This window comes from Malus domestica, chromosome 05, assembly GCF_042453785.1.
Source record: "Malus domestica chromosome 05, GDT2T_hap1".
NCBI lineage: Eukaryota > Viridiplantae > Streptophyta > Magnoliopsida > Rosales > Rosaceae > Malus > Malus domestica.
In genome coordinates, this window is record NC_091665.1 from 1,563,020 (window position 1) to 1,590,596 (window position 27,577).

Consider the following 27,577-nt stretch of genomic DNA (forward strand, 5'->3'; position numbering starts at 1 on the left):
TTTCATTTGGTTCCGACTCTTGTGCAGTATAGTGTCGTATAGGTCATTGTAGTGACTCCGGCTAGATTGACTTTTGAGCTATGAATTCAGCCGTACAGACTACCACAGGGATTTCGGCTAATATGTTATATTTCTATGAAGTTATTCTCACCTGAATTACTTACTCTGTTATATATTGGCATGGCATACATATGTTTATGATTATGTGAAGCATGAACTGAATTGATATGATTTCATATATATATCTATGTATATGTGTATATCTTGATTCTGGGAAAAATTATACATGTTTTACAACGAGGGGTTAGATATGTTGATAAATGAAATGGTTTTGTAAAACATTTGTTTTTTGCCCACTCACGTTTTCTGTTTTGCGCCCCTCCAGGTTTTAAGTAAGCTTGATGTTGGTGGCTTGAGGACGTCGACAGTTCTGACCTATCTAAATAATAGTAGGACATTCCTGGTACTGTATAACTAGTACTTGTCCTACTGGACTGCACCTAAACTTATTATGCTCTGATTAGGAGTATTTACTTTTGTAACTAACTTTTATCACTTCATGTTTAGTAGTGCACTCAAGTAGTTCGGTTTTTAATTATTCATATACTTCTTATCATTATCGCTTCCGCACTGTGCACATGGCTACGTCACTCTCACGTGACGGCCAGCATGCCTTAATTTCGGTCGGGGTGTGTCATTACGTTTCCCAAAAATGTAAACATAAGTTCTACTTCAATGGAAGGCTATAAATTTGAAATCTCATTTATTTTTCTGTCGTTGACTAAAGGAGTCCACCTCCTAAAAACATATAAAAGTGCAAATATATATTTTTATTTATTTCTTTCGACGAAAAGGAATAACATACATTTCTGTATTGAAGAATTTTCCGGCCACGAAAAAATGTCAATTAGTCCAGCCCACTCGTGTGGACCAAACAGTAACCTAGGTTAAGCTTAAGCCCACTTCTTGTTGCTTCCTGGTCTTGCTTCCCATGGCTTCTTCTTCTTCTTCTTTGATTTTCTTTCGTACAAACTAGACAGTGCAATCCAACAACTCAACTCAATCACTCGCAAGTCGCAACGCAAGCACTTTCCCACAAGCTAAAGCTGATAAAAGCTGATTTTCTCATTTGCTTCTTTTGCTTTCAGTCATAGGTACCTTCTTGTTGTTACTTTTCTTAATCTTATTATTTTTTTATTTAATTGATTTCCGGATATTTCACGGGTTAATTAATTAGCACTTGTTGGTTGGCAGGGCACGGAGATTATGAATTCTTGAAATTGTGCACTTGTTGGTTAATTAATTAGTTGTACTGTTCTTGTGTTATTCGAATTTCAGATTTATTGCTACTTTTGTTTGGATTTGTTCGTACTAAGGGGGAGGGGTTTCTGGGAGGGAGTGTGACAATGAGAAGCCAAGTGTGGCGTAATTTGGTCCGGCCAGCAGTGCCTGCCTTTTCCCATCCTTTTCGATTTCTTCGTTCATTCTCAACGGGTTCGTTTGTTGTTTCTGTTGATTAATACCACTACCAGTGATGCTTTCTTCTTCGATGTTGTTTTCTTTATGTTTAAATTAGTTTTACATTTATACAAATGAAAAAAAAATGAGCAGAATTGGAGCCTGATCTATCTCCAAAACTTATTAAGATCATGGAGCAAAGGCTATCGCTTATCGAGCAGAGGAGTGGTTTTCTTCACACTCTCATTAACCAGGTTTACCTATGTCGTTGACTCTCTGTTTGCGGAATTATAGTTAAATGTAGTGTTTGACTAAGAACAAAAAACAAATTTTGGAATTGAAATGGTGTTGGACCTTTTGCTTGAAGACAGCCTGATGCCTCTGCAGAAGAGTATGCGAGGGCGAACAAGGAGCTACGGAAACTCAGCACTTCCGTGGACCTTATAAGTCGTCTAAGAGCCACAACCAAGGTACTGACATTAGAACAAAACCTTCAACATAAACCTTTATCCTTGTGCAGACCGAACTAAATCATTTGTTTGCTTCTCTGCTTTGTAGGAGATTAATGGTTTGAGGACTCTCATCGATGAGTGTTCTCAAGAAAAAGACATGCTTGATATGGTAACTACCGAATTGGATCAAGCCATCCACGAAGAAAGAAGGCTGCACAATTTGTTGCTCAAGTCCCTGCTTCCTAAGGATGATGCTGATGAGAGGGATTGCATATTAGAGGTCAGAGCAGGTATTACGCGCCTGCCTAACAAATTTTTATTCCATTGCATGTCTTTTATTTTTTTATTTTTTATATGACGAAAGATTTCATTAGGAACTGGTGGGGACGAGGCTTCTTTGTTTGCAATGGACATATTTAAAATGTAAGTTTGTATCAATACTTGTAAATTCTTGTATGTATTTTCTCCTCGAGAGTCTCATCTTGTGCGTATAACAATTAACCACAGGTATGATAGATTCTCACAAAAGAAGGGCTGGAAGTTTGAAGTGGTGGATATAACTGAGTCTGATCTTAAAGGATATAAGGTGTGATGTCTGATTTTAACTCACGCCTTTCAACAGACCCAGATTGAGCTAGATGCTTTAAACACCTAATGCATGCGATGCTACATGCTAATCATAACATCTTTCCAGGAAGCTACTGCAGCGATCTCAGGAGCTGATGTTTATGGGAAACTTAAATTTGAGAGTGGGGTTCACAGAGTACAGGTTTGCCTCCCACCTGCTCAATGCAGTACTTACAGTTGCCCCCAAAAATACTGACAATGTTGTTTTGGCAGCGAGTTCCTGTGACAGAGAAGTCTGGACGTATTCACACTAGTGCTGTTTCTGTTGCTATCCTTCCTCAAGCTGATGAGGTTCTACGTGCTAATCTTTTTAGTTGGAAGACTGAATCTAACATTTATCTATTGACATAAGTTTCTTGTATTCACTGTTTGACATCCGGACTTTGTGGTTATTGTGATTTTGCTTTCAAAATGACATTATTTTTTCTGACCATATGTATATGGGATTGCTGCAGGTAGATGTCCACCTGAGGAACGAAGATTTGAGAATTGACACGTATAGATCTGGTGGTTCAGGTGGTCAACATGCAAATACAACTAACAGTGCTGTTAGAATAACTCATATTCCAACTGGCATGACTGTAGCCATACAAGACGAGCGATCCCAACATATGGTATTACCAAAACTTTTTTCAGCTAAATTACAGTTGTTGTATCCTTGAGCTTAAAATTCATTTTTCTTTTGTTATATGGAGTTGATAATTTTCCTAGTACAGTTTTATTAGAAAAATCTAGTGAAATACAAAAGGAGCTTTTTTCCTGAACTATGTATAAAATTATATACGTATATCATCTTTTACTATATCATTTTTCACTGGCAATAACTTATTCTAAACATTGTTGGTCACTTTAACAAATTAGATGGAGAATTATAGATTCGTATGTCCTTTTATTCCCTAAACCCTAAAACCCCTAAGCCGACATTCAACGTAGCCTGAAACTTGAAAAATTCACAAATTGTTCTCCCAACATGCCCTGCCTTCTCTGAAGCACTCATGCCTAAAGGATGTCACAAATATTTATAGGTCCAAGTGGGCATGGGCAACTTTTTTTGTTTTATGTATGATTTAGTTGTGCATGGTTACAGAAATCATACTCATTCATTGAATTCTTTTGCAACATCTGTGATGTACAATGTATGATTGTTGACCTCCATTACGTGAGCATTCTGATAACGTACAGGCTAATTATCTTTTTTGGTATTTATTTATTTTTGTTCTTGTAGTCCTTGTTCTTTACTATATTTCTCGTTTCCAATTTTGGGGGTCCTTGTAGAACAAAGCCAAGGCACTTAAGGTGTTGTGTGCAAAGCTTTATGAGATAGAGAGGTCTAGACTTCACGCCAATCGAACAAAACTTCGATCTCAACAGGTATGCATGATATGATGAATTTTAGTTGATACAATCTGGTTTGGCTTTGCTTTCAATATTGGTTTATGGTGCTCAACACATTGAACAGATTGGTAGTGGGGATAGATCTGAACGCATCCGTACATACAATTTTCCTCAAGGACGTGTAACGGATCACCGTGTTGGCATCACTCATCATTCGATAAATGATGTGATGCAGGGAGAGAATCTGGATGTATTTATTGATGCCCTTGTTTTGCAAGAAGAAATGGATGCAATTGCTTCTTTCAGTTCTTCGCAGTGAAAGTATGATGACTAGCAATAGTATACTGTACCATTCTTTGGTGCTGATATATTAACTGTTCTTGGTGAACAATATCTTACTATGCAGTTAAATCCAAATACTCTATTTTTATATGCTCGCGTTCGTGAATATTAGTTTTTATATGAACATTCGTGGATTTTTGTATGCAGATAAATCCTAAAACTTCATTTGTTGCTCTAAAAAGCCATGCAGCTCCCCACAGCAGCTCATCCTGATTTTGTTTTTACCAAAGTGGAAAGGATTAAAACTGCCCAGCCACTAGTATTATAGTGTAGTGAAATTTCTGAGTCACTTGAGGCATACTAAAAGGTAACTCACAAAGACTAAGATTTGTTGGGTTCAACGCCTTAATTAGCAAATAATGATTGTCTTTTGTTTCTAGGACTCAATGAAAAATGTTAAGTGGATAATTAAAACGACACTATTTTTTATAGATCTTAATTGAACTGTGTTTACTCTTTTTTTTTTTTTCTTTCAATAATGTGGTTTGAATTCGTCTTTGGCGAGAATTGAATTGAATCTAAGACTTCTCATTTACAAGTGAAGAAAAATACTAGTAAACCATAATATTAAGAGGCCGTTCGTAGTTGAAAAGTCTAGAGTCATCCAAAGAGTAAAATAACAAGAAGTCCAAATTCTAAAAGAATGCAATACTTCTCTCAGCAGTGGTGTACTAGCGTCTGCTTTTCTTAGTAGTAGTATATACTTTCAATATATTTGGAAAGTTCAAATTCACAAATGATTGCAGCCTACTATGGTGGAAGGTCACGAGGAAGTGTTCAAAACATATCTCCGCTTTCGACTTAATATTGTATATGAAGTGAAGGATTTTAAAGCCTCATCTGTTATTTATTCAATCACATTAAAGTAAATTGTGTCCTATTACAAAACTTCTTCCTTTCATCTTCTTTGATAGTTGAACAAGTTCTCCAAAAGTTTCTAAAGGATATGTAACCTCTTATTCTCCACACATTGAGGTAGCCTGTAGGTATGAAGATTGAAATGATTGTTACCTAGGACAGCCATCAGAATGACAAATTCCACTCGTAGCTAGCTAGTTCATAACATATAGTTAGATTTTGAGATAAACGGGAACCATATAGAGAAGAAAAGAAAAAAGAAAAAAGAAACGAAGAAAGAAAGAGAAACTCTTATAAGCTGCTGCTCATTGTGAGCCTAAGATCATCAACTTTATAAGCTCCCTGCAAAGTATGCCAAGGGTCCTACAATAGCGCCATTTATGTACGTTGCAGGCTCAGAGTGACTGTAATCACTGCGGTCATCTGGGAACCCATCGTTCTGGTTTGGACCTCCGACAACGGCTCCAACTAAGATGTTAGGGTTTGGGTTTAACGAATAAAAGAATGGTTGGAAACCACCATCACAACCTATGGTCTGAGGATGGCTTGCCAATGAAGGCAACGAGGATCCTCTGTGGTGAATTCTCTTGGGATAGTAGGGTCCATACCCTACCATGTAGGACATCTTCAGAGGGTTTACCCCTAAAATGTAGTCCACCTAAAAATTTCAATAAAAATCAGCCCCTGTATAAAATGATAAATGATTGAACTTAGAGTAAACACTTAGATGATAATTAACATAATAATCAGTGGTTCAAATTTACAGTTTGACATTGTCACGCAGGATTAATTGATGTACCTGTTGTTTTGCAAGGTTTCTTAAGGTCTTCGGAGTGACGACGAGGGTACCACAGTTGAATGTGAGCTTTCTAACAGCCATGTACTTGGAATAGGTAGTAAGCAAGAATGTTATTGAGGTCACATATTGGAGGTTACTTCCAGGCAGCTTATATATGAGCCCTCCTATATTTTAAACGAATATACATGGTTAGAACACATTTATTTTACACTACTCTCTCACGGAAAAACAAGGGAAGGAAGAATGCAAGAATAACCATTTTAGATTGCTAATAACAATCCTACTATAATTTCCGTATTCTATATTTGAATCCATACTTACTGAGATTTTGGCAGGTCAAAAATTGGCTGAAGTGATAAACCAATAGTGAAAACAACTATGTTTACCTTGTGTATATTGAGTACTTGAAGAGGGTGAGTTAGGCAAAATCCGGCACATAAATTGCTCTGCTTGTTGTTTATATGGCTCAAAGTTTTTGTCGTTGTTCAACAATGCCCTCTAAGAAATATATAAACCACTTTGTTAGAATTTATAAATTTATAATTAAAGTAAGAACAATAAAAATTAATTTGAGGCCTTTTGAAAATCATTTTAATTTTGAGTTTTCAGCTTTTAGTATTTTGAAAACTGAAAAACATTACCAAATACATTTAACAAATAAATTATTTAGTTTTCAAACAAAGTGAAAACAAATGTTTGAAAACTAAAAACGAATCGTTATATATGAAATGCACCCTTAATAGAACAATTGTACTGAAATAAGGTGGAAAAAGGTTGATGATGAGTATAGAATTTGTACCCTTGATAATAAAACATAAGCACCAGCAAATTTGTTGTCCCAGCTGAAAATGTCTGTTGAATCACTAGCTCCCAAGGATTTCATAAAATTGTAATAATAAAGTTCATTACTCGCTCTAAAAAGCCATGCAGCTCCCCACAGCAGCTCATCCTGAATTTATTTTTATTTTTTTTACCAAATTGGAAAGGTCAATAAATTAACAAATAAAAAATTGACGCAAAATCTAGCAAGGATAAAGAGGATCCGGATTCTATGTTACCTACCTTATATCCAGAATATGAGCAATAAAATGGGCAGACTGCAGATCCAAGTGAATCACTGTATGCCCCTCGGTACTGAATTGCAAACTGCATCACATTCTTGGCCGTGTTCAACAGCAACTTTGAGTATTTCGGATCAACCTTCCGGAAAACTAAAGAAGCAGCCGCTAATGCAGCGGCTGTCTCTCCAGCAACGTCCGAGCCCGGGTTGCTTGGTGAGACTGAGTACACGGTTCTAAGCGTGTCCATGTCTTCTGGCCTCTCCCAACATTTATGGTCCACATTTGGATCACCGACCCCAACATAGAGTTTACCGGGCGTTTGCCTAGCACACTTTAGAAGATAATCCGTGGCCCACCGTATCGCTGCCCGGGCTTCTGGTAACTGGAGGCCAATGCGCTTGCCATATTCAAGTGCTCCCCATGACAGCATTGTGGTGGTGAATGCCATTGGGAAGTTGAACTTGACATTGTCTCCAGCGTCATAGTATCCTCCAGTTAAGTCCACCTGCAAAATTGATGCAAATATTTTCATATAGGTCGAAGGTTCATGTTTGTCTCCAATCAAATTTTGTCTACACAATAATATTTGGTGCACCAGACAAGTAACTTCTCATTCCAATGAAACGCTCGTGACTATTTCGTAATTTCCTTAGAATTTTGAAAAGATTTGGTTTTTATTTTTGTAATAGGATATTATTAATATGACGGTATCTTAAGTCAATTACATAATATTACGTAGAAAATATAAAACATATAACAGTGCATTGCATGATTAATTTGAAATACTGTCATAATACACATACTTAATAAATTTACCTTGTACAAACATAGTAGGTAAAAAAGAAAAGGATCAAAGTGCTTAATTGTTTTCATTACATTCACTATTCCTTTTCTTTTTACATCTTTTTCTTTGTGAAGAAATCATTTGACCTTCCCTACATTTGACCACGCTTAGAGACTAAATTCAGAAGATTTTATTTGCACTCATATTTTTCTTTCTTTTTGTTCGTATGCTTTGCATGTGTCTATCATCTTTGCACTTATATAAAGCAAGCAGTAAAACGATCAGTTGGTGATACTCCAAGCATTATCCATTGAAACAATATTTTCGGATCACAATTTCAAACCACATGTAAGAGTATATCTATATGCTTCACACCCCTTTAATATATACACTATTCTAAATATTCATGTATAGACATTAGGCTGCAGTTAGCCACTACTCCGATTAATCCTTAGACATTTAAAAATTAAAAAAGAGCACCTAGACCTACTTAGGCCCCCACCAAGACCGCCTAGGCCCACTTAAACTACCCAGACCGGTCTAGATACCCACCTAAGTCGCGACTCCCACTTTGACATAAAATAGATAACTTTCATTTTGTATTATGTTCTAATATTTTATTTTGAAATTTATGTATTCCAATGCAATTATGTATTTTTTAGGTATAAACAGACACTTATATATACAATATATAATAAATTTACTTCAATCCGTTTAGTCCGCCTAGGCACCATCTAGCCGTCGAAGTGCTAGGCCCTAGCGCAGCTAGCGCCATCTTTTAGAACTTGAAAATATATATAGTGATTGCCTTAATTTATTAAAAGTTATTATTTATCAATAACTTCCCTTTGACCTAAAAACACAGTTAAGCCTTTTAACGTACCCCACCCTATTGCCCCCATCCACCACATTGCTACTGATCGGATTTCTCACATGTGTGCGGCTGACTGTACCATTACCTTCCCTTTCCCTCCCTAACTTACAGAGAGACCACATTACAAATAGTGTGAATAGGTTTGTATGCATGAAGGGTAATGCAATATTCCAGAAATTGACCATCTATAACGAGCTAAATTAAAAAAACAAAATACAATGCAGTAATTAAGTATATAGCATATTTACATTTGCCAGACGACCATCGGAAAGCCCAGAATTGAACCTCCATGTGATTTGTTGGGCAGCACCGGCGGGGAGTCTCCCTGACCTTTGTCCCTGAAAGAAGAGTATGGACTTTGCCAGGGCCTCTCTGTAATTAGGGTTGCCTACAGCTTGGATTTGGACACTACTACTAATACTACTGCCCAATATTACAACGACAGAGATGAAGAGGGTTAGTGGTAATCTCTTTGCCATTGGAACTTAAATTTTTTTTCCCAAATGTAAAAATTAAGCAGCCAATGAGTAATGCGATTTTGAGATTAGTTCGTGACTTTGTGCCGATTGAGATGCCTTTAAATAGGAGCGGGAAAGACCAGTCACCATGCCGCAAATTCTGGCCTTTTGTTCTTCCTTCGTTCCCCCTTCTTATTTTTATATATATTATATTGTTATATATAGGATTAAATACAACATTATGTTTACACAGAAGCGTAAGATTTGAGTTTAAGCCACAATATGTATGAGTTAAGCATATTAATTTGATATAAATTTATCATCTACAAAATTCGACATTAAGATCTCACTTACAAATAAATAGATAAGCCACTATACAGGTGTTAAGTGAAATATGATATTTTGGTTAGTTTGTTTTCCCTTCTCCCTAAGATTTATAAAGAGGAACAAACCGTAGCTCATTGCAAAGTTACTTATTCAACCTTGATCTTCTTTTCCATGCACCCGCCGCCCTATGCATACCTAGATTTATAAAGATTAAGGAGTAAATTACATTACATTTTTTTTTTTATAACAAACGATATTATCTACATAAAGGGGGTGCGAGAGTAAGTTAAACCTCACAATGAGCCAATAATAATGTGATTTCAATTAACTTTTGACGAAAATCGAATATAAAACTTCTTACTCATTTTAAATAAGAAGTCTCATGTTTTTCTCACCTAAATGGTAAGTTCAAAACTTAATTATTTTGACCGGTCTACTGCATGGTTTAGAACAAATATTCCACCCTTAAATAGAAGGTTGTTGTATAGAAAACAAAACTTAAGTTATTATTACTCATTTTTTTGGTAGTGTCATGCAAAATTTTTTTTTAACAAAATTACATAAATAGTCGACTCCAAATTGAGTGGAACACTATCATTAAGTCAAACATGTTAACCATTTGAACTTGTTTCTTTTGTTTTGGGTGGTAAACCCACGATTGGCCCATTAAGCATAAAATATGGATTAGTAATGCTCCGAATTTTCTGAAGCATAACTAACTACTACTTTACATCATTAATTGTGATAAATTCACAAGCATCATTATCATGCATGGCATGCATTTGGCCTCAGTTTCTCTAAACCAATGGCCATATATATAGTTTTCTTTTTTAATGTTGTCTGAAAAATCGTTCAGCGTATTCGATACATCAGGCAGCATGATTTCTATCGAAGAGTAATACATGTATTAAGTATTTTACTATTAAAGGTTAGGGTTAAATATTATTATCAAGTGTACATGTTTTAGAATTTGAGTGAATCAATCAGATACATATTATGAATGTAACAATGTGTGAATGTAATGAATACACACAACAATTTCGATCGTAAGTGCAAGCAAAAACTGAATCATTACCTCATGCATTAGTAGTATCTTTTAAATATATGCGGTGTTATCTACACTAAAGAGGTAAAAGAGTTTGCTAAGCCTTACAATGAATTAATTATAATAATTTGGTTAGAATTCGCATTCGGCAATAATCAAACTTAAGACTTCTCATTTACAAATGATAAAGACTAACCACTAAATTATAATTTTAAATTACTAGTTAATGGTGTTTGGTCCATGCCCGACCATTGTGTACAAATGCCTGGCCGAAGGAGAAAGCAGAGACCGTGATTTTGGGTCATATTAAGGGGTAAGTGTTAGGCAGAGAATCCATAGACAAGCAGAAAAGAGTGCAAAAATAACGGCCCACTTTATTGAAATTCCTGCAGGAATTGGATCCTCTCCGAGGCAACCTCTCGAGATCCTCTTGATCGGTGTTAGTGTACCGTTGAATTTTTATCCAACAACTACAAACAGAGGGAGTCCTCTAAAAGTTATAATAATTGTAGCCGTTGAATTTTAACCCCAGTCAAAAGGATCTCGAGGGTTTGCCTCCGAGAGAATCCAATTCCATTCCCGCGTTACAATATTCCATTCCCATAATTAATTCATTTTATAATAACGATTGGAGTTCGGAGATGATTGATTAATGCATGTCATCTCATCCCATGTGAGTTGCTTTTGTTTAAATCTTTATTTTCTCAGATAAAGTTTTTTTTTCTGTGTGTACCTAGAATGCTTGTGGCGTTGTGTACTTTACACGTGTTATTCATATGTATATATACGGTAATGCTATTCACACATTTATTTTTACTTCTACACATTTTTCTTAATTTTTTGTTATCAAATCGAATGAATTGAAGAAAGTAAATAACCAAAAAATTAACAAAAATGTGTGTGAATGGATGTGTGAATATCACTTTCCTCTATATATATATATGAGTTGGTGGCAAAGTTAACATAAATGGAATTATAAAACTATGTGACGGTGTTGAGACTAGACATTCAAAATGGCTGGGGATCTCCATATCTACTTTGTTTCGTATGCTTTAGGAGTAAGCTAGTTTTATAATGTATTATACTATATTTAAGACTTTTTGGAGAGGTAGTTTGAATAGAAAGGGAGATCGAAGTGGCTTTACTTGTTATTTCACTCAACTTGAAAACCAATCACCACTTTGGACATTTTCAAGCCTAAATCATGACAAGCCTACTTGACCTCCATCTTTCTTACAAAACTGATTCAAGATGAAATTGAGGAGGCTTAGGTGATAAGTAGTCTCTTGCATCATACTCCAAAACACTTGTTTTGTTTTTACAAACGTACTACGTACTTGAGCTTGACCAAGTTGAAATCTTTTACTGTTAATTTCGATTATACTTGAATCTTGCTCAAATAACATAGAAACTAGACATATTGAAGCAGGAATCCGAACTCTAACCCTACAATTGGACTCAGTGAAAGCATATTAAGCAGATCCTCTTGTTGTTGATCATGACAAGTGCATCCATTACTCTTGGTTGATTAATGGTTGTTTACTAGCTAGATTAATCATGCGATTAGTCATGCGTTGGAAGAGTATAAATAATTGATTTATTTATTTAGCAAAAAGTTTAAAGTGACCAAATTAATATCAAAGCAGGGTTGAGGCATGCATAAATATAGGCTTTCTGGATTGCTAGCTTGATTTGAGGATAAGCCAATCCATGATTTTACAAGCATTATATATGATAACTGAAGGATAAAGAATAAAGATAAGATACAGATACTCCCCCTAAACCCCTAATCCTCTTCGTTCAGTAGTCCTATTTACGTCTGTTTCATGCACTGCATTCTGCTTAACTATACATGAAGTTCTTTAGAAAATAAAATAAAATTAATAACGCTTCAAGTTTAGGAATTACTTCTAGTAGGCGGCGGCGGCGGCGGCAGCAATCCATGCATTGCATTCGTGCTATTTACTTCTCTAATATTCCCATTTTCTGGCCAAGAGTTCCAAAAATATTCCGTGCAAAATTCAAGTCCGAAACTGAAATTTCAAAATTTAAAATTGAAATTAGAAGGTATTTGAATTTTCCAAAAATTCAAAACTTGGCTAATTCTATTACACCCTTCTATGACATACACTTAATGATGTACCTACTAAATTAATTGCGGATATGTTTTTATTATTATTTGTTATACAATGTACTCAAATATGATTCTATATTCTTAATTATAACTCTCTTCAATTCAATGTATTACATGCCAAATGCAAAAGTGAGGTGCACTTACTATATATCTTGAGCTCCATTACATGTCGATATGTGCATGTTCATGCAAATAATTGGCTTAACTACTAACTATGTTAGGTTCGTAAAATACACCACCACACAAGTCTTTACGTGATTCACTTAAATGTGGATACTTCTCTTATACTTTTCTTCTTTTCTAAAGTGTAATATTAAAAGAATTTTGTTTGTTAATCTGAAATTGCTTATTGAAAATAAATTTCAAAAAATAGACAATGAAATAACAATCAATGTAATAGAGCTTGAACACGACTTATTTATTTGTGTCATGCTCGTGTCAGTCTGGCCCGTTGCTCGTGTCAATCCGACAAAAATAATATATCACATCACCATTCAAGGCAAGTAAAACAGAACGCACAAAACTTGAAATGTACAATTGCCGATTGGCAGGCAGCTCTACTTTCATGTCTTTACCATCTTACAAACTCCCACCTCCGGTAAGGCACTTGAGTCTTTACTACCATAACCACAATAAAACCACTCTCAATCTCTCACCTATATAACAATTTCATACAGCAGAAGAAGAAAAAATGAAGAAAGGTGAATACGCACTTGGCGATGAGTCAGTGACTACAAAAACAAATCCAAGTAGCAAAAATTGTTCGGTACATATACATATTGCTTCCAATATCATTCAGCCACCCTGACTCTCTTTTATTGATTTCAAACCCAGTCTTTGAGGCTGGGCCTGCAACGAAGATTACACTTATCCAGAAGAATTGAACCCAACATGCTTTCAAATTACAATGCAAAATTTGGTGCCAAATCACAACAAAATACAAACTAAGCACAAAAAAGACCGATACATAACAAACCTTGATATCCCCGAGAGCTGCTGCTGGCTGTCAGTCACCCATGCTCGAAATATGACGGTAGTATCCCAAAATCATTTACAAAATCAGTTTCTCCACACAGCAAGGCAGGCCTACTCTACATGGGCCATTCCCAAATCTCTTGTTGTGCCCTTCTTACATCCAACGTTATGAAGGTTAAAACCATGTATTAAGCTTTATAGCAGATCCAAGAGGGGTGGCTGTTCAGTTGCCGATTTCTCATGGCTGGAGCGTGACACTGAACTAGCACCCTTCCCTCTACCTCTTCCTCGACCTACAGCAGTTGATGGGGGAGGAGCAAGTCTTGGTGCTGTCTGCGCATTATTTCCAGAAGCAAATATGGACCCAAGATCAGCTGATCTTTCATCTGTGTAAGCATTTGAAGCTGATATCGGTTGATTCTGTTTCATAAATCCAATAGAACTCGGGGGGTTAAAACCTGAGCTACCCAAACCACCAGTAATCGAAGTTGCATTGCCTTGACCAAGTCCTATTTGCTCAACAGACCTTCCAGTAACAAAGGCCCAACTATCATTGCTATCGCTGTAGAGGTTCATACTGTTTGATCCACTGGACAGTTTGTTTCTGGGAGGCTCTATCGTACCATTGTTAGAAGGGCCCATTCCACTTACTTGGCCACTAGGCCGTGGGGGCCAGTTAACAAAGGGATCAACGTCATCAAAACTGGAACTGGATGATGCTCCTGCATTTAATTGCTTCTCAGTATCAGCAACTGGGGTAACTCCAGAAGACGCCCGAGGAGGCCACTCTATATCAACTGGGGGACATGATACGGGTGTTTGCTGACTAGTTACTGTAGTTCGCAACAAGGAATTTGGCTGTGAAGAAGTTACTTGAATTGGTTCATTACCCGGAGTGGGATAAGTGGAGGTAATGGAATTTGTAGAAATTTGGAGGGAATTGGAGGGCTGCTTTTTTATAGGACCCCAATCTTCATCCCATGCTGGACCGCTGTTTGCAGCGGTGGCAACATTTCCGCTTATTTTGCTTGGGACTTGGGAGTGGAGTCCGTTGACAGATGGAGATGGTTTTACCTCTGGAATTCCAGAATCCGTCACAGTAACTCCCCGTTTTTCCTCTATCTTCCTGCCACAAAACCAATAGGTCCAATACAGAAAAGAAGACTTAATATCAGTAAAACTAAATGCGAGAAAGAATTATATAATACTGAGACTGATAAGAATGCATGTAAGCATGCAGACATTACTTGGGTGAAACTCAAAACATTCAATTATCACCTCAGAATATCCTTGACAAAGAGCATATATTTGGCAAACTGCTGAACATTTAATTGCTGGGCAGTAAGAAGAGGTATGAGCAGCGGGAGGACATGCTCTGCAACAAATTCTACCCCATGCTGAAAATCATGAAGCAAAGACAATGAATTATATCTTGTAGCTTTGTAATAAATTAATAATACATAACGATATTAGGTAAAATGTTACGGAAGACAGATAAAGCAACCACAGAACCAGATTCATTATTGCAAACGGTTACCTGCTTAAGAATTGAGTTTGACACCCCAAGAGTACACATAAGGGTAGGAGCAGAGCGGTCAACTGCTGTACAACGCTGAATTGTTTGCAGAATATCCAAAATAGCATGCTTATCGAGTGTAGGAATCAAATCTCCTAGACAAAGCAAAGCATTGACTCTCACCTGCCAAAACAAGCACATTTGAAATTCATGTTCAATTGTTACATTAAGATTAAACCATAACAAAACAAAATAAAATTCACCCAAGTCAAGTTCAAGAGCCACCTCGAACTGGTAGTCTCATGGAATTAAAAGCTACAGTTGAACCCACAGTACCAAGAAAAAAAAAGGGTAACATCCAGGTCATTCATCTTCAACTGTCATACAATTGGCCGTCAATTCAGAAAAAACTAAAGAAAACTGTATTTTGGGACTTTAATTTCTTATGAGTTCACTGCCACCAGCATTCCATTGTCCAAAGAAAATACACAAATCAATGATATTTGAGAAACCAACTCAGGCAGAAGATTCAAGAGGTGAATCGTAGGATGAATACCACTGTACAATTGTATTCCTCTATAATTTTCACTGCTGAATCATGCCATTTTTTTAACAAGTTGCATGTTAATTAATAAATGGCAGTTTAAAAAGTTAATTTCCTCAGAAGTAGAAACATGGGCAAATCCATTACAATCAAATGGTTTAATAATTAGTGGAATTAGAAAACAGTATATACTGTGCAAATTCAACAAAAGAAACAATATGCTTCAATAACAATTTAGGAGATAATAATCACTCAATCAAGTCATTTTCCGCATTCAGGATCAGTAATGCAAAGTGTCAGGGACATATGAGGAAGCAACATACAACTAGCACAGGATGCACGAAACTCGGACAAGTTTCTGGTACATTAGGTGATAAAAATGTGTGATCTTAAGTTCCATCTTACTATGATTAGGTCAATAACTCTTGGTAAAATAGAGTGCTAAGTACTATCAACTAGTTTGCATAACAGAAAATATAATAGAAGTGACAGGCCAAAGACAATTGAAAGTCAATCTACTAGGACTGGCAGGGACACTTCGTTGGTATTAAGTTATTAACATATTACAATGTTGACCACTAGATACACCTATAAACAAAGGAAATACCAGTTAAATTCAAGATAAGAAACCAAGAGGCTGACCAAAACACAGTGGTGCCAGAAATATTATTATAGGGGATCATATCCTTAAATAATTAGTTTGATTCCAAATTCATAATATGAATGAAATGAAAACCAAATCATGCTCAATATAAGTTATAACATCAAACTCCGTTGCTTTTAAGTTACAACAGATTATTTTTTTTTTCTTTCTTTTTAAATTATGTATAACCAACAGAAAGAAAATCAAATTTCAGTATTTTCAATTTTCACTAATGGCAAGAACAGACTGATATCATTTAAGGTGAATGCACAATAAGAATGTTCTTAAATTAAACTTAAGAAACCAAAGAAAGCCAACAAAAGAATAAATACATACCGCGGCAACAGTTGTCTTAAGAGCTAAGCCATGAACACGAGGCAGAATAGCTTGTTTCACTAGCTGGAAATAATGAAAATATAAGACAACAAATACTAGTAGCTCTCCCATAAAACGTTGATTCACAAGAAAGATACTAAAACTAAAATATAGCTTTTGTTTATCTTCATCCATGTGCTAAACAGATTTTTGTATTACGGAAAAAAAAAAGCCAACAGTATAATCCACAACTGTAACACATATTCAAAAGTCTCCAGCACTGAGAGAGAGAGAGAGAGAGAGAGAGAGAGAGTGTGTGTGTGTGTGTGTGTGAGTGAACATTTAGAAGAAAGATACTAAAACTAAAATATAGCTTTTGTTTATCTTCATCCATGTGCTAAACACATTTTTGTATTACGGAAAAAAAAAAAGAAAAAAAGCCAACAGTATAACCCACAACTGTAACACATCTTCAAAAGTAGTATTTCAAATGTTTTCATTGCTCTGTGTGTGTGTGCTTCCAAAGAATGTAAATGCATACTCACCTGAACGTGTGTGTGTGCGCACTTCCAAAGAATGTAAATGCATACTCACCTGAACATCAATTTTTTTGGCAAGGAAAGAAGACTTCCTCAAAACCTCCTCCTGTATGCAAGCATCGCCATCACCATATGCTCGAACAATCATGGGCAGGACATGTGATATCAAGTGATCTTGCATAGTCTAAAAATAAATACTTAACAGGTTAAGTGTATAACTCAATAATGGGGAAAGTATCTGCTAGCAACATAGTAATCCACTGGGAATAATCACCACTTCCATGAACTGAACAGACACAGCACACAAAGTGTGCAGGGATTGAACCGAATAATGCAATAATACCAAATAAGAGAATAAGAAAAGTGCTTTCACTTACCTTGTTGATAATAAGTTCTGCATGCTTCAAAAGCAACAATAATGTGTCACCCACAGCGGTGCTCAGGACAGGAACAAGGGCTGGCAATGTTGATAACTCAAAGTCATTCTTATCCTACATTATGTTTTAAGACATAAACTTAGTCAATCTAGCTATAAAACGTAAAGTCACTTGATGATGTCCATAAACTCTACCATGACTCTGTGTGTGTGTGTGCACGCGAGAGATTGAGAGAGAGAGAGAGAGAGAGAGTACAGGTTTTAAGACATTATTATAGAAAGTTTAGGCTTAGTGCTTGATGTCTCAATAATCGTGCATGTTTTAAAAAATTAAGTATCATGGCAGTTTTTATGAGATCATCACATATTTGTTTTCATGGATCTTTCAAAAATTCACATATAATTTTGAGTGATTCTGTGTGAACTCCTTATTTTCTCAGTTAAACCCTCCAAGGCTAGCTGACAACAATTTTCTTTTAACAAGAAAACAATATTTTCTTAAAAAAAAACGACATGCATGCTATGGACAAGGGTACACTTTCAAACTACAGCGACAAAAATAAAAATTTCCAAACTGCCTAAACCACCCCAACAATTAAAAACTCAAGCATCCATCATTGCTACCATCTTTCCTTTTTATTGGAACTATAATACAATCTAATCAAGGTTATAAAAGGCGTTAGGCGCTAGTCGGGCGGCGGGTAGGAGCCTAGCGTCTAGGCAGGGCCTAAGCGGTTTTTTTTTATTTAAAGACAGAGATTATAAAGTATTAGAACATATTGAAAACATGGGGAACAAGCATATAAAGTGTTCATCCAAGTATTCAACAAGTCTTACAATTTATTGAACTAAAATGAAAAATGAAAGTTATCTATTTTCTGTCTAAGTGAGCGTCGCAACCTAGGCCGGTCTAGGCACCCTTTCTTAATTTTCAAACGCCTAGGGATTAATCGGGACAGTGGCATGCCACCTAGCGCCTAGGCGAGGATTTTTAGAACAATGAATCTGAAACATGATAACAAGCCTTGCATGATTAGTTTACAAACAGTCACAATCCTTTACAAAGCTTTTTTTAACAATGGCTCATTTCCAATCACAAAGGCAAAGCAATTAGTACCTGAGACTCTGCAATCGTGAGAACCATGGGCAGAATCATTGGTTGCATAACCAAATTCCTAAGTTCTGCACAAAGCGGCGGCAGTACCTAGAAAGACATAATAGAGACCATGTTCAATAGACAAAATATCTTTAGCAGTTTGCTGAACAAAACTATGAAATGCAATATAGTGAAACACAAATCACCAATAGGCATAACCAGATACCTGAGGGGTTCTTTTTTCTCAAACCACAACAACAACAACAAAGCCTTTTCCCACTAAGTGGGGTCGGCTATATGAATCCTAGAACGCCATTGCGCTTGGTTCTTTTTTTCTCAAACCAAAAACAAAAATCATGATGTCGTTTTCATTTCAATAATCAGGTGGTCTTTTCATTATTCTTTGTTTCCAAAATTCAAACATATACTCAAAACATAAATACTGTCAAAATAAATGACACATCACTTGATCAAACAAAAAAGAAACCTTATATCGCAATACACGAGAATCGAAATCTTTCCACATATCAGATAATGCTTTCAGGAATTCGGACTTCTGCATGTTATCTCTTTCCTGCAAATAAAAAAAAATGATTTATGACCACGTAAATCTTTTTTGTCAAGCCTTTTTTCTTCTTTTAAGATATTAATCTAGGGTAACATTATCCCAGAAGTATGCACTGATTACGCTGAAATGCAAATGCATACAAGCATGTGGTCGAGAAAGCGAAGAGCACGCAACCTAGTGTCATCCCGGAAAAATGGAGAACCTGCAAATAAATATTATAAACAAACCCGAGTATGAGACAAAGAGCAATCAGAGTACACTTAAACATGTAACATAACAATAATAACCTGGCCAAATGTGTATGCATTTTATAATGCAAAGATTAAACCAAAAATACCTGTATGACAAAACAAATTCTAGCCATAATACTACACTACTGTTGGCTTCCACGGAGAATTGAGAGTGATTTTCATGTATCAGGACAGGAACATCCCTAACTCATGCGTTCTATTTTTAACAATGATGGTGGGCTTAGAGATTTGATTATTATTTACTTTTAATCAATAGAACCAGGAAATTCAGTGACTAGGTTTAATTATTTCTAAGTATTTATTAATCTTGAAATTGCCTATACTACATTATTAATAGGTTCCTAGTAACCATACTTGATTTTAACATGATTTACCTCTCCTTAACCTTCTCTGTCTCTTTACACATATCATCCTCTATGTCTCTTATTCTACATCGGAAGCAGAGAAATGTTTTCCTACATTTGGTGGCAAAGCACCAATACAGTTAGGTTTAATGAGTTACCTGTAAAATCCATTGATGTTGGCCTGAAAGCCTCATTCGTAGAAAGCATCCTTTGCAAGTCAGGAACTAACTCTGGAGGAATAGGGGAAAAAGCTTCACTGGATAAGTAGCTTAAGGTATTCATATACTGCAAAAGAAAAACTTCAGTATTAACAATATCACCAATACACAACCATACATCATCCATGAGGATCACTCAATGAAAATGGAGAAAAGTATTAAAGACCAGTACACATATCCTACTTCATTCCATGACCTATTTTAGTGTGCATGTGGGGGACGTAGCAGCTAAAAGTTGGAGATGATCCTTGTTAAAGGAGATGTAGAAAGAGGAATAAATATAGCAATAATTTGATTCTTCGTCACTGTAGTAAATAGGCGAGAAAAAGCAAATCATACAAGCTCTTTTTGTGTTTTCTGTACATGAACAAGCTATCAATTAAACACTTGCATTTGTATGAAAAAAGTGAAGAATTTAAAGGAAAATTACCATCTTGACATTGTTGTGGCAGTCAAGCAAAGGCTTGTGAGCAATCAAGTGGTAGGCAAGACAACCAAAACTGAAAATATCAGAAGAACATCCAGCTGAGGATGCTTTGCTCCTAGCAAGTTCAGGAGCAGTGTAGTTCAGTGATGGCTGAAGGGGCAGCACAGAGTCCTCAACATCATATTCCTGTGCAACCCATATCAAATCAATTAATGATTGGTACACATTGCTCATGGGGAACTCTCATTGGATCTAGATAAGATTTAAATAAATAAACCTAAAAAATTACGGTCAACATTGTAACCAGGAAGTATCATACTGCTCATAAAGAAACTGCCAAACTCTTGACTATTTGAAAAGAAATCCGGTGTGCAAGTATAGATCATTCAAAGTTGTTGCAAATGCAACCGCATAGATGGAAAACAATTGGATAAAGCAAGGAAGAAAATGAAGACATTCATAAATTCATGAATGTTAAGAGATCAAAATAAAAAAAAAAACAAATGTGTGCTAATAATATTCTGCAGGACAGAAAGCACACATTTTCATAATTGTCAAACTATGCAGGTGAAGTAGAATTTTTTGTGTAACAAGCTTATAACAGAAGCTTTACTCACAGCATAATGGAATGCCTGAACATTAGCCATATTTCCTGAGGCTTGATCTGTTGAGATTGCAAAACCAAATCCACCAAGCTTCCAAGCTCCACTTGATGTAATAAAGACATTCTGCAGCAATATGGTTTCACATTCAATTGACATATTCAATATGCATTGAACCTCTAATTTGGAGGACAAGTATGATAACTAATTGGCAAGAAACACACTTATTAGACTCAGTGAGGGACTGATACATAAAGATCAAGCAATAAAATGAAACGAAGTTTTTCCTTAGTAATTATTGTTGTACTTTTATGTGCAAAGGGAAGCGAATTCTAACAAAGTACCATACATCAACTTCGTAGGCGAATGCGAAGAAACAAACAATCTAAAAATATGGATACATGAGATTTAACGTTGTTCGGCGTAAAGCCTATGTCCACGGGCAAAACATGGCAAGGAATTTCACTATACAACCAGAGATTACAAAATAGTGTTTAAACTCTCACAATCCAAATCCCACAAATTACAAACCTAAACCAGTAGAGAACACAAAACTAACAGAGAAGATTCTCCTAAATTGTTCTCTAACTCACAAACTCACAAATTGACTCTCACCAAAATGTCACACAAATGAGCCACACAAAATAAACTAACCCTATTGTCCTATTTATAGAGCACAGGACTTAGGTTTACATAGAATCCTAATAGGAAGTAAATCCAAACCCTAATCAAATAGATTTAACAAAAACTCTCCACCAAATAAGGAATCCAACCAAGAAGTCAAATCCAAACCCAAAAAGTTTACCAAATGAAATAGGTAATACAAACCTAATTTCTGCATCATCCTAATGTTGAGACGCAAAACCCAACAATTATACCTTCACGTTACAGAGGACAACAAGGAAAAGTATTCTGCTAGACATTCTAGCCTCAAGATTAACAAGAGATAAAATATCTACAAAGAGTTTAAATTTTGACAAATTTCACTTCTAAATATTTGAAATATTGTGAAAACAAACAAAGAAGAAGTTGTAACCTCAGGTGATATGGCCCGATGAATGAGACGCGCATTGTTATGAAGAAAGTCTAAGGATTCTGCTATCTGGAGCAAACCATGCTTCACCTCCAATATACCCATTTCCTGCAAAGCAAAAATCCTTTTGAGCAAGCTATGATATCACAGGATGATTCAGAATATAGCACATGACAGATAGGAGATTGACTAAAGGAAATGCACTTTCTGTAGAATAATATTTTCCAGAACATTCTCCCCTTGGAGAGAGAAAATATCCAGCCCATTAAAAATTTACAAACTAGATCAATTTAAGTGGGCATACATCTAGACGCAAGAAGGAGCACATCATATTCGGAATACGAACAACTTGGTTGTTCTACAGAGCATCCGCTTATTAACACTAATAAAATGTATCATTCTCAAAATCACACAGCTAAATTCGAATTCAAGTCGGTTACTTTACTGGTGATCCACATAAAAGAAACTGAATACGACCGAGCATTTAACTGTTTTAAACTACATTCCAATATTCACAAGGTCCATACGAATCCAATCCAAACATGCATTCACTAAATTACCGAAATTACACTATCGAAACTTGAAACCAGCATAAAAGGAAACAGTTGAAGCCCACCAGAGCCTACCTACCATTCCTTTAAGCTCCTTGGGCACCTTAGCCACATTCTCCACATTCCCAAGCGCATTTGCCACAGACGCAAACAACGGCTCCGTCACCATTGCCATGGCATTCTTGTTCTCATCCAGAGCCTGCACCACGTGCACCACCCCGGGGTGCCTCAGCCTCACCAGCCTCGCCGCATCAGCTCGAATGATCTCCAAAAACCCATCTTCCGCCGCCTTGGGCAATCCGGCGCGCATGCGCGCCTCCGACAGAGCCTTCTTATCCAAAACCCAGACGCAGACGGTGGGGTACTGGTGCGCGCGCGTAGACTCACGAGCCGCCTTGGCCGAATAGAGCTTCCAGACCAGGCCCGGTCCGGCGGACCCGATCTGGTCGAAGAGCTCGTGGTCCTGAAGAGGCTTGGGTCCGGCGACCTCCTGGACCGTGGTCTGTACGGTTTTTTCGATGACCGCAGCGGTCTTGGCGAGGGCTTGTGTTAGGGTTTTCATATTGAGAGACATCTTGGGACGAATGGAGGAATTGCAATGTGTATGATGGAAAACAAATCAATATAAAAGCAGTGTTGGTATGGGTGTATGTAATCTGCGAGAATTGGGAAGGAAGTCTAGGGTTTTGGGTTGACGACGACGGAGGAGAAGGTGGAGGGAATTTGGAAGCTTTCCTCAGATCATCTGCTTTCCAGTTTCCACCTCCCTCTCTCTCTCTGCGTAGTTCTTTTATTTTCTTTTCTTTAATTTTTTTAATTTTAAAAAATGATTTTTCAAATGTTTCGGGACAAAGTTCTCTCTCCGGGCACGGGCAGTTTGTTGCTGTTTTCAGTTGGCCTCTGTTGGGTTTAATTAATTAAATTTTAATTCGTTTCTGATTATTTAGGTGAGATGCTTGAGTCACACGTGGCGGCCAGCTTATATTTGGATAGTCGGTGGGTGGGTTGGGCTTTATATAGCTAGTTAAGTGTAAAATTTGGATCAATGATATATGAGCCCTTGGACACTTTTGAAGTAGGGGTACACGAAATTTTAAGTAGGCCCATATACACGATGTTTCGCAGATTTTTTTTATCTTTCCACTCTTTGTTAATTTTTTTTTTCTATTGTCTTAAATTCATTCAATCGGACTAAATAGATAACCGTGATTTGCCATTCATTATTCTTCTTTTTAAGAAGAAAAAAAAAATTCATTCAATCGGACGGTCGAAAAAAAATGTATGTGTGAAGAGCAGCACCCGTAAATAAATTTTTTTTTTCTCTTTTTAAAAAGGGGGACAACTGGTGGCAAATCAAGGTTATCTACCTCTTCTAGGGGTAGGGAAGACTCACATAAGCATTTCAGCCTCCCATGCCCACAAGTTTGGCTTCCACACCAGCAGCGGGTTTCGAACCCAAGGTCTCCAGTTTTTAATTTGAATGAAGCATCGCAATCTGTCATTTACCACTAGGTCACCAACTCGTGATTTCGTAAACAAATATAGGGTTGATTACATTGTTCACCCTTCAGGTTTGGCATTATTTTCAAAATGAGGCATGAAGTTCTAATTTTCTCACGTTACACCCTTGAGGTTTTGAAATTGTTTCATTTACATCTTTTATCTCTTTGAATATCTAACCCTCTCTTGAATTGATGAGTTGTTTTTGTGAATATAGTGTAAATGTGGCTTCAAGGTTAGCTCAAGGAAATGATATTGCCCATCGTTTGGCTGAATAATGTGTTGTTTATTGTTTATCGTCGTGTACATGATTGGAGGATTGTTGATTTGTTGTAGGAAGATGAAGAGAGTCTGAACTAGAAGCCTCAACTCTCTCTCTCTCTCTCTCTCCCTCCCCATTGTGATGTACTAGCATTAACAATGTGATAAACTAGTGCATCGTCATGTAATGCACTGGCACCGACCAAATTCAAAACATAACGTATAAAATACAAAATTTGAAATATACATTCAACTACTGAACCACCAGCTAGAGGTTTTGAATCCTAGCCTTCTTGGTATGTAAATTTTTGTCAGCCACAAGTTGGGTATTCTAAAAGAGTTGTTTAGTTAGAAGCAAGTAGCCACATATTATGGATCTAGATCCAACCGACATAAATGTAAGCCGATAAGCTTGACCATTTTTTTCTTCTTTTTGACAAGCTTGACCATTTGATTAACTCCATCTTAATCGCCGCTCTTAACCTTTTATAATTGCAGATAAGACCATAAGATTATGTCCATGCTCGGTGTGAAAGAAAAACTTACATAGAACAAATTTACAGTCATGTGATTTTTTTGTTCACTAACACATCATTATGTGAAGAAAAATTTACACATAACAATGTATTATTGAACAAAAAATGTCACGTAGCAATAAACCGATTACATATCAATCATTTTCCTAATTTAGGAGAAGAAGTCATACTACTTTAATGGGAAGAGAATTTGAGTAAAAAAAAAAATTTATTTGATTTTAAATTCACTTTTCCATTTTTCAATGTATCTAACTTAGGATTTGGATAGACATCTTGGGACATGACGATCTATTAATACAACAACGTAACGTGATGTAAGTTGTAGGAATTAGTTTCACTTTCACATAAAGAAATTGTTATTCGTATTTCAAAAATTTCATTTAGCACTCCAAATTTTTTATAATTAAAAAAAATACACTTGTAATAAGTATAGAATGAAATTTTTGAAAGGATAATAAGAGTTCCCTCACATAATATAAGCTCTCTTACTTTACACTCTGGAGCACGTGTATAAATCACATAACTCAGAAAAGTGCAAAGTTTGGTGAAAATCAGCAGAACCAAAGTCAAACTTGTCTCATGTCTTATGTCCTATAAAAATCTCTTTGGCTTTACTTCATTATGCAACTTTCCATTTTTGCCATATTTGGCTGTCTCAGAAACAATAATATTGAGCATGAAAAACCTCCCCCTCCTCTTCCTTGCTATCCTCACCTTCAGTTGCCTGAACCCCGTTTCCGCAGCCTGCCACGTCGACGACGAAGCGGGTCTGCTTGCCTTCAAATCGGCCATCACAGCCGACCCATCTAACAAGCTAAGCTCATGGATAAAGGGTACAGACTGCTGCACATGGGCGGGTACAAACTGCCTCAACAACCGGGTCACCAGCCTCTCCCTCTCGGGTCAACCCGACAAGCCCAGTACTTACTTATCCGGTCAAATCTCGCCCTCTCTCTCCAAACTCAAATTCTTGAACGGCATCTATCTCCAAAACCTTAACCTCTCGGGTCCCTTCCCGGATCTCCTATTCGGACTACCCGACCTCAAATACGTCTACATTGAACACAACAAGCTCTCGGGTCGAATACCCAACACTATCGGCAACTTAACCCAACTCGAAGCACTCAGCTTTTACTACAACCGGTTCACCGGTCCAATTCCGAGTTCAATCTCCAAGCTGACCCGGCTCACCCAGCTCAACCTTGGCGGCAACATCTTAACCGGTTCGATCCCATCCGGCATTCAAAACCTCAAGAACCTCACCCTCTTCAACCTCGAGCAAAACGGGTTGTCGGGTCCCATCCCCGATTTCTTCACATCGTTTCCGGAGCTCCGAGTCCTCAGACTCTCCGGCAACTACTTTACCGGGAAAATCCCAGCTTCAATTTCCGATTTGGCGCCAAAACTGGCCTACCTGGAGCTCGGCCACAACGCCCTGACCGGCCAAATCCCTGATTTTCTCGGCAATTTCAAGGCCCTCGACACCCTCAACCTCTCTAGCAACAAATTATCCGGCGTCGTGCCTCAGAAGTTCGCGAATCTGACCAAGATCTTCAACCTCGATCTTTCTCGTAATTACCTCACCGACCCGTTTCCGGAACTGAACGTGAGAGGCATCGAGTCCCTGGATTTGTCGTACAACAGCTTCCATCTGAAGCAAATTCCAAAATGGGTGACGTCGTCGCCGATCATCTACTCTCTGAAGCTCGCAAAGTGTGGGATCAAGTTGAAATTGGACGACTGGAAGCCGGCGGAGACGTATTTCTACGATTACATCGATTTATCAGAGAACGAGATTTCGGGGAGTCCAGTCGGGCTGCTGAACAGGACCGATTTCTTGGTGGGGTTTTGGGCTTCTGGGAATAAGTTGAAGTTTGATTTGGAGAAGTTGAGGATTGTGAAGACGTTGAAGTATTTGGACTTGTCGAGGAATTTGGTTTTCGGGAAGGTGCCGAGTGGAGTTTCAGGGCTGGAGAGACTGAACGTCAGCCACAATCATCTTTGCGGACCGCTTCCGGCCACCAAGTTTGGTGCTTCGGCGTTTCTGGGGAATGATTGTCTCTGTGGTGCTCCACTAGATCTCTGCAAGTAATGTGGCAAAACCCTAGCAATAAGGTTTCGGTGGGAAATAATGCCACGTGACTGATGGCTTAGTTTTCGTGAGGACAATAAAAAGGAAAATGAATTATGAAATGGATTTACAGTGGTGTGTTAATAATAATATGTCGTATCGTATGTAAGGTTTTTTCTTCACGTAATATATTGATATTATTAGACTCCAACGTTACATATAACCATGGAAGAAAAAATCGATAATATCGGCGAAATATCGCCGATATTATCGTTTTTTTGAAGATCGGATATTTTTTTAACTATTCAAATGATTTTCGTCAAAATATCGGGATATTATCAATAATATCAATAATATCACGATATTTTCAAAATTATCGATAATATCCCCACATAATACTAAAAAATACTTAAATATGTTAAGAAAACTCAACACATACTTCACTTGATCATAGCCCAAAGGGCGAACAAGATATGACTAACTGAGCAGGGGAATGTGGGTTTTATAGGACAAATTGCGAGGGAAGTGAGCAAGCATGGGTGATGTGGGACTCTCCCAATAGGAGAAAATCAGAATTTCGGCCGAAAATTTACACCCACTTTAAACGGCCATAACTTTGTTAAAACTCAACGAAATCAAGCAAGAAAAAAACGAAAG

General features: G+C 37.0%; 4 protein-coding genes across 12 annotated transcripts; 2 read left to right on the forward strand and 2 right to left on the reverse strand.

Annotated features, from left to right (window-relative positions):
- Positions 1-944: 944 nt before the first annotated feature.
- LOC103425079 (peptide chain release factor 1, mitochondrial) lies at positions 945-6,068 on the forward strand. Of its 8 annotated transcripts, none has more exons than XM_070822014.1 (13): positions 952-1,154; positions 1,339-1,494; positions 1,647-1,712; positions 1,830-1,928; positions 2,017-2,200; positions 2,285-2,333; positions 2,418-2,496; positions 2,605-2,679; positions 2,751-2,828; positions 2,993-3,151; positions 3,813-3,908; positions 3,997-4,193; positions 4,362-4,653. In XM_070822014.1, exons 3-12 carry the CDS (start codon positions 1,650-1,652, stop codon positions 4,189-4,191), a joined length of 1,077 nt encoding a protein of 358 aa, XP_070678115.1. In that variant the 5' UTR covers positions 952-1,154; positions 1,339-1,494; positions 1,647-1,649; the 3' UTR covers positions 4,192-4,193; positions 4,362-4,653. The 8 variants fall into 8 exon arrangements, 7 of the variants coding, with proteins under 7 accessions (XP_008361378.3, XP_070678115.1, XP_070678117.1 ...); XR_011581130.1 differs by lacking the exon at positions 3,997-4,193 and adding an exon at positions 5,887-6,068 and having other exon boundaries at positions 979-1,154; positions 1,255-1,494; positions 1,612-1,712; positions 4,362-4,521; XM_070822012.1 differs by having other exon boundaries at positions 979-1,154; positions 1,255-1,494; positions 1,612-1,712.
- Positions 5,403-9,113, reverse strand: LOC103407848 (endoglucanase 9-like). Its single transcript, XM_008346720.4, has 6 exons — positions 8,839-9,113; positions 6,934-7,437; positions 6,671-6,820; positions 6,258-6,369; positions 5,872-6,035; positions 5,403-5,730 (listed from the first exon to the last, which is right to left on the reverse strand). Exons 1-6 carry the CDS (start codon positions 9,067-9,069, stop codon positions 5,404-5,406), a joined length of 1,488 nt encoding a protein of 495 aa, XP_008344942.3. The 5' UTR covers positions 9,070-9,113; the 3' UTR covers position 5,403.
- A 3,965-nt stretch (positions 9,114-13,078) lies between these two features.
- LOC103407851 (SCY1-like protein 2 A) lies at positions 13,079-23,488 on the reverse strand. 2 transcript variants are annotated; one of them, XM_029101798.2, is made up of 14 exons: positions 22,632-23,488; positions 22,005-22,109; positions 20,984-21,094; positions 20,370-20,552; positions 19,880-20,006; positions 19,267-19,328; positions 19,046-19,132; positions 18,580-18,666; positions 17,464-17,577; positions 17,142-17,270; positions 16,569-16,631; positions 15,067-15,228; positions 14,808-14,926; positions 13,079-14,655 (listed from the first exon to the last, which is right to left on the reverse strand). In XM_029101798.2, exons 1-14 carry the CDS (start codon positions 23,124-23,126, stop codon positions 13,725-13,727), a joined length of 2,775 nt encoding a protein of 924 aa, XP_028957631.2. In that variant the 5' UTR covers positions 23,127-23,488; the 3' UTR covers positions 13,079-13,724. The 2 variants fall into 2 exon arrangements, with proteins under 2 accessions (XP_028957631.2, XP_028957632.2); XM_029101799.2 differs by having other exon boundaries at positions 22,628-23,320.
- Positions 23,489-25,193: 1,705 nt separating this feature from the next.
- LOC103425102 (DNA damage-repair/toleration protein DRT100-like) lies at positions 25,194-27,131 on the forward strand. The gene has a single exon (XM_008363177.4). It carries the CDS (start codon positions 25,436-25,438, stop codon positions 26,939-26,941), a length of 1,506 nt encoding a protein of 501 aa, XP_008361399.4. The 5' UTR covers positions 25,194-25,435; the 3' UTR covers positions 26,942-27,131.
- Positions 27,132-27,577: the final 446 nt, after the last annotated feature.